Source organism: Halyomorpha halys, unplaced genomic scaffold, assembly GCF_000696795.3.
Source record: "Halyomorpha halys isolate HHAL.00 unplaced genomic scaffold, Hhal_1.1 Scaffold458.1, whole genome shotgun sequence".
Lineage (NCBI taxonomy): Eukaryota > Metazoa > Arthropoda > Insecta > Hemiptera > Pentatomidae > Halyomorpha > Halyomorpha halys.
Window position 1 is genome coordinate 636,731 of NW_027113640.1, and position 6,393 is coordinate 643,123.

The 6,393-nt window shown below is 28.5% G+C and overlaps 2 protein-coding genes across 2 annotated transcripts in view; one reads left to right on the plus strand and one right to left on the minus strand.

The window, feature by feature from the left end:
* Lmpt (Limpet) overlaps positions 1 to 6,393 on the minus strand; it is a gene marked incomplete at its 5' end in the record, with an annotated part of 767,445 nt that overhangs the window by 569,595 nt on the left and 191,457 nt on the right.
* On the plus strand, positions 3,722 to 4,480 carry LOC106683011 (cuticle protein 7-like). Its single transcript, XM_014424212.3, has 3 exons — positions 3,722 to 3,827; positions 3,905 to 3,994; positions 4,076 to 4,480. Exons 1-3 carry the CDS (start codon positions 3,819 to 3,821, stop codon positions 4,412 to 4,414), a joined length of 438 nt encoding a protein of 145 aa, XP_014279698.1. The 5' UTR covers positions 3,722 to 3,818; the 3' UTR covers positions 4,415 to 4,480.

A 6,393-nucleotide genomic window follows, 5' to 3' on the forward strand; every position in this document is an offset into this window, starting at 1 on the left:
TCGAAATACGTAACAAAATAACCATCTTGTTGATATATTTAATATCCAGTAAATTAGGTATTAGTGATTGACAGAGTAGGGAAGGACAGCCTGAAAGATTTTTTCATCAGTAGGAAATTTAGGTACCAAAAATTTCTATTAGGTTAGGATTTCTAAAAACATATTTCACATGTAAATCTTAGTAGGAATTTATTAAAAAAATTTCAATCAAAGTTTAAGCGGACAATGAAATTCTGCTTCCCCCACCCGAAAAAAAAATTAAGAAACTCATTTAGCATTAATTTCTCCGTCAATTTTTATTAATATATTTTTTATTTGTTTAAGGTAGTTGCTAATTTCCATTGTGTAGATTCATTAACAAAATTTACAAAATGAGAAAAATAATTTTGAAAACAAATGTGAATTCTGTTTATAAATAACTAATAAAATAAATACATTAATGCTAATAGGAGGTATGTTTATTAATAACTCAATTAAGTCATTCTGAAAAATCTTCAGTTTACTATTTTTTTTTTTTGGTTAAAAATACTAATCAAAAATGTTCAGGTTTTGTGGTTTATCCTCATCTACAGGATATCACACTAATATTACTTTATACAAAGTAAATTCATTAAAACTTTCACTGTATAACTATGTTTAATTTTTTTTTTCAATCATTCATGTAATTTGCCTAATTTTTAAATTTTAGGTTATCTTGCATATTTCTTTTGACATGTCAATCATTTTTCTAATAAAGTTAAATTTTCTTATACAATGTTCATCTCTAATGATTTCGCTTACAATTAAAAGTAATAATTTATAAAAAAATCTAGGGTACACAGGGTAGAGTACCTTTCTGGTACACATACAATGTTACACACAAAATTATCAGGGTTTTTAACTAATGTAATTTTTTGTTATCTTTAATTATTTTTATCTGAATACCAATGATTGTATGCATATAATTTTGTATACACATCGAATTTCGCAATAGATAAAAGCATAAATAAAAATATAAAAATTTAGAGCGCCCTATATATGTTCTTGAGTTTTTTAATAGATTAGAGGTTTTATGTTGAAGTCAACGCAATTTTTGTGATTATCGAAAAAACAATCTCAACAAAAAGACCAGTGAAGGCGAAAACTATGAACAAAAATTTTTTATTTTTCTGTTGCAATAAAAATTCATATTTTAGGATTTCCCAAGGTGGGAATAACGAACATAAATTTTGTTCCTTACAAGATAAAACTATAATGCAATCGGGAAGGATCGTGCGGTCTCGGTTGTTCCCGTTTGAATCATAAGTTACAAAATTTCCTTTTTTATCTTTTAGTTATTCATAAAGTTCTTTAATATTTGTTATTTATTCATTTTTTATTATTGATAAAAATGAGAACTTGTTTTTTTTTCAAGTAAATAAAAAAAACAGAAACTTTTTCGAGGCTTGGTTATTTGGACCCCGGAGCTCAGGCCTGGTTAATCCCTAAATTTTCGGCTTTGTTTTTGCTTTAAAGATGAGTAGAATAAGCCATCCATTAACAGGTTATGACATCGATTAACAAGTCAATCAACAAATAAGTAATAATTTAACAACAAATGCAAGCTTGTTTTTGATACATAATAGTACAATATAACATACAGCTTAAAAATCTGTTAATTTTCAAAATGCAATAGATTTAAAAATTAAAAATAAATTATAACACCGTTAGGAATGTAAATAAAAGGTTAAATGGGTAAAACATAAAACTAAACAGTTACAATTATATATCTAAATATGTGGTTTATAGATAGAAATAATTAGAATTATATAAAATAACAAATCATGGAGCTTGTTAATACCTCAGTGTATATTGTGTGGTGACTAGGGAAGTACTTCGTAGAATTCTTTTTTGAATTATAACTTTTGATCGTGGACGAAATCACTACAGATGAATGATTATATCAGACTTTTCTTTTTATTGAAAAAAAACAATAAATATTAAAAGAAATAGATAAGGTAATAAATTAGGAAAATTTAATGAATTATTGAAACTTTTAACAATGTACTATGCAGTAGAAGTTTAATGAATTTAATTAGACTAATGTAATTGCAGTGCAACACAAACATTCCTATTAATGCAATCGTGAACCTGACCCCGGAGCTTAGGCCTGGTCAATCCCCAAATTTTCGGCTTCGCTTTTGCTTTGAACATGATTTGAGTTAGCCATCCACTGGATAACATAACGGGTTATGACATAGATTAAGACATCAATTGAGAAATAAATAATAATTTAACAACAATGCAAGCCTTTTTTTGATACATAATAGTACAATATAACACACAGGTCTTTCGAATAAGTTAATTCAATAGGTAAATATAAAATTAACTGCTTAATTAAACTCTCTTAAGGAGCAGGATTTTTTTGTCGTAACCTCCTTTATTATTATATTTGTTTAATACATACATAAATATTTCAGGGAAATAATATATGTATACCAGTGAATTATTCACATAATATTTCCCTGTAATATGTACATTCATCGCCTGTTTTACGATCGTCGAGCTTAGACACTGAATAAGACAGTAATTAACTAACCCAAAGGAGTCGAAAGGATTAACAGATGCAGAACATCAAAGACAAGTAATCAAGAAATAAATAAATTAATAAATAATTGTTTTATTAATTTTCAGCGGTACTGATTCGAATCTGGCTTAGGGGTCGACTTTTATTTCTGTAGTAGACCCACGAAATAGAGTCTTGGCCCCCCACCATGTACCCTGTAGATAGCCTTCCTTTATTTTAGAAATGACTTGGAATGCGGTCATAAAAAAAAAAAGTTCTCTAACGTTATGAAGAGTATAGAAATGTTGGATTTCTGAGGACCCATTCAAAGAATAAGAAAAATAAAAGAAGTAGTTTGAATGGCTAAATGAACTGAAAAGAGCTTGCGTTACAAGAATTAAAAATCAATCTTCAATAAATATTGGGAGAATAAAATCTTGATTATCAAATAGCAATAAAAAGACGTTTATTTATTTGGCTAGCATAGCGAAAATATGAATTAAAATTAAATCCAAAGATGCATTAAGCAGAAATTTTTCATGATGAATATAAATTAAATAAAAGTTTTATTGAACGAAAAAAATTATGAAATAACTCGTATAACTTAAGGCTACAATAAAGAATTAAGACTTGAACAAAGAGGACATGATTCTCATTTCAAATAATTGTAGGGCTTGCATTAAATATATGTAATGTAATTTGTTCAGTAGAGGAGTATATATAAACTCTACAGCTCTTTTTAATGTTAAATATATTGAATTTATGCAGTTAGATAAACTAATACAATAAGCAGCTTCAAAGAGAACCTAAAGAGCATTTCACTAAAAATTCTAATTGTCTTTTGAATAATCTATTGTTAAAAATGTACTACAAAAGTAAAAAAGGCAGTAGATGGTCAAAAAGAACAAACACAGATTTTAACTAATTATTAATTTCCAACGTTTTAATCAATTCATATAAATCAAATTTATTTACTTATTATTCTACACCACTACCAATTACAACAGCCCTAATGAAGACTTACAAACATTGTGGGTTGAAACATTAGCAATGAATAAATATTATTTTTCAAAATATTTATATTTATACACTTATTCATGGGAATTTTTTTTTAGTAATTGTCAATTATCCTGTTTTAGTTAGACCTACAATATCAATACAATAAATATAATATAACCCAGGTATCGCTAATGAAATCAGTAGTGGGTGAAGTGAAGAAACTAATCCCGGCGAGTATATAAGGCAAGAGGAGAAGGCCAGAAGCAAGTCGAAGCAGTCAAGTCAACCAATCAACATGTACAAGGTATCAGACTACACACGTACAATATATGCATATCACACTATGCATAACTATGTACTAACCTTTAATATTTATTGCAGGTAGCCCTTTTCGCCTGTTTGATGGGAGTAGCCCTGGCCCAGTACGGTCACGACTACGGCCATAAGGAGGAGCACTACGTTGACTACTATGTAAGATTTTGTTTTATTAAAAACTAAGTTTTTATTTACTCATTCAAGGATAAGTTTTTAAATTTCATTCTCCGATATTAGGCTCCACCACACTACAAATTCGATTACAGCGTTCACGATTCCCACACCCATGACATCAAGAAGCAAGAAGAGACCAGGGAAGGAGACGTCGTCAAGGGCTACTACTCCCTCTACGAACCCGACGGTACCGAGAGGATCGTCCACTACACCGCCGACAAGAAGAACGGTTTCAACGCCGTCGTAGAGAGGAAAGGACACGCTGTCCACCCCCAGAAATACGGACACTCCTCTGAAGCTTACTACGGACATCATGGTGGATACTCTGGTTCTTCCGGTTCCTCTGGCTACAGCAGCGGTGGTTCAGCATCTTCTTCCTCTTCATACCATGGGCATTACTAATTTATACCTTAATGAGTGTATATAGTCGTTTTATACTTTTATAAATAAATTAATATTAAAAAGAAACTACTTATTTTTTAATAATTGTGTATAAAATCAATCCAAATCTTTATAAATATGTACAGGAAGTAAATAGTACAAGAAGTAAATTTTCTACATAATTTTAAATGGCTTTACTATAGGTAAGCCATTTAAAAGCAAAGGCCAATACGCCTTAAGTAAAGATATACAAAATGCTGAAAAGTAATCGTGTTTAAAAATAATTTGACAGAATATAGTTTCAATTTGACATATCTCATTTAGGTAAACTTTAATCTTATCAGTGAACGTTATCACCGGATGTAATATAATTAAGCAAAGTGCCACAACGCGTGGACGCTCCTACCTTACAAATCCTTTGTATTTAATTTAGCACTCGAATTGTTAGGAAGTGGCATGCGACCGGGCGGTAGTGTTTTTTCTTACTTTAATTTCTAATCTCATTTATTTTATTTATAAAATACACTCATCCTTCCGAAATAAAATTAGTAATTTACATTCGCTATTTTTGAAATAGTTATTAAAAAAACATCCTGAGAATATACTTTAATTCGAGTAAATTAGGTGTTCGTCATTGACAGAGTAGCGAAGGGTGAGATAAAAGATTTTTTTTTAAAGTATTTAATTATAAAAGATATGAGTGAGAATTTTTATTCCAAACATGGGCCTGAATTTTTATTTTATTTTAACTAAAGTTTAACCGGACAATGAAATTCTACTTCCCTTTCCCTCAAAAAAAAAAAATCAAAAACTTCATATATGATTGTTTATTATTTTCTACATCATTTTGTATTCATTTATTTCTTTTCTTTTTATGGCAATTGGTTAAACTATATAAAATTTACAAAATGAGAAAAAAATATTTTAAAAAACAAATGTCAATTTTGTTTATAAATTTTAATGTTAATAGGAAGAACCTCTAAGTCATTCTAAATAATCTTCAGTTTAGTAATTTTTTAATTTAATATTCTAATTAAAAACTTTGAGGTTTTGGAGTTTTTTCGTCATCTACAGGATATCGCACTGCAATTACGTTATACCAAGTAAATGCATTAAACTTCAAATGTATAGCTATGTTTAATTTTTTTCAATAATTCATCTAATTTGAATAATTTATGACATGTCTATCATTTTGCTAATAATGTTAGGATTTCTAGTAACAATTGTATAATTGTTCATCTTTAATGATTTCTTCAACAATTAAAAGTAATAATTTATAAAATAATCCTAAGGAGTATCTCCCTGGTCCACACACAATGTTACACGGCGAAATAATAAGGGTTATTAATTAGTGCAATTTTTTTCTTTTCAATTATTTCTATCTGAATACAATTTTTTGTATATAATTTTTTTAAACATCGAAACTCGCAATAAATAATAACATAAATCAAAATATAACAACTTGGATCGCTCTACATACGTACTAGAGTTTCGTATTGATCAGTGGTCTTATGTTGAAGCCACCGAAATTTTTGTGATTTCAAAAAAAAAAAAAAATCCAGGCGAAATGACCAATGGCGAAAACTATGAACAAACATTTTATATTTTTCTGTTGCAATAAAAAATCATATTTAAGAGTTTCCAGAGTGAAAATGAATATAAATTTTGTTCCTTACAAGATAAAACTATAATGCAATCGGGAAGGATCGGTCGGTCTCGGTTTTTCTCATTCGAATCGAATGTTACTATTTTCCACTTTTTTCTCCTTTAGTTATTCATAAAGTTCTTTAATATTTTGTATTTAGAAATTTTTTAATACTCTTTTTAATGAGAACTGGTTATTTAAAAAAAAAACACAGATCCTTTTTCGAGACTTAGTTCTGGACACAGTAGACCTTAAAGCTTTTATTGTCATCTAAATTTTTTTTTTTTTTAAATAATTTATTTATTGATATTTACAACTGTATACACATATATACAACAAGTAAATTTGCTGTAGG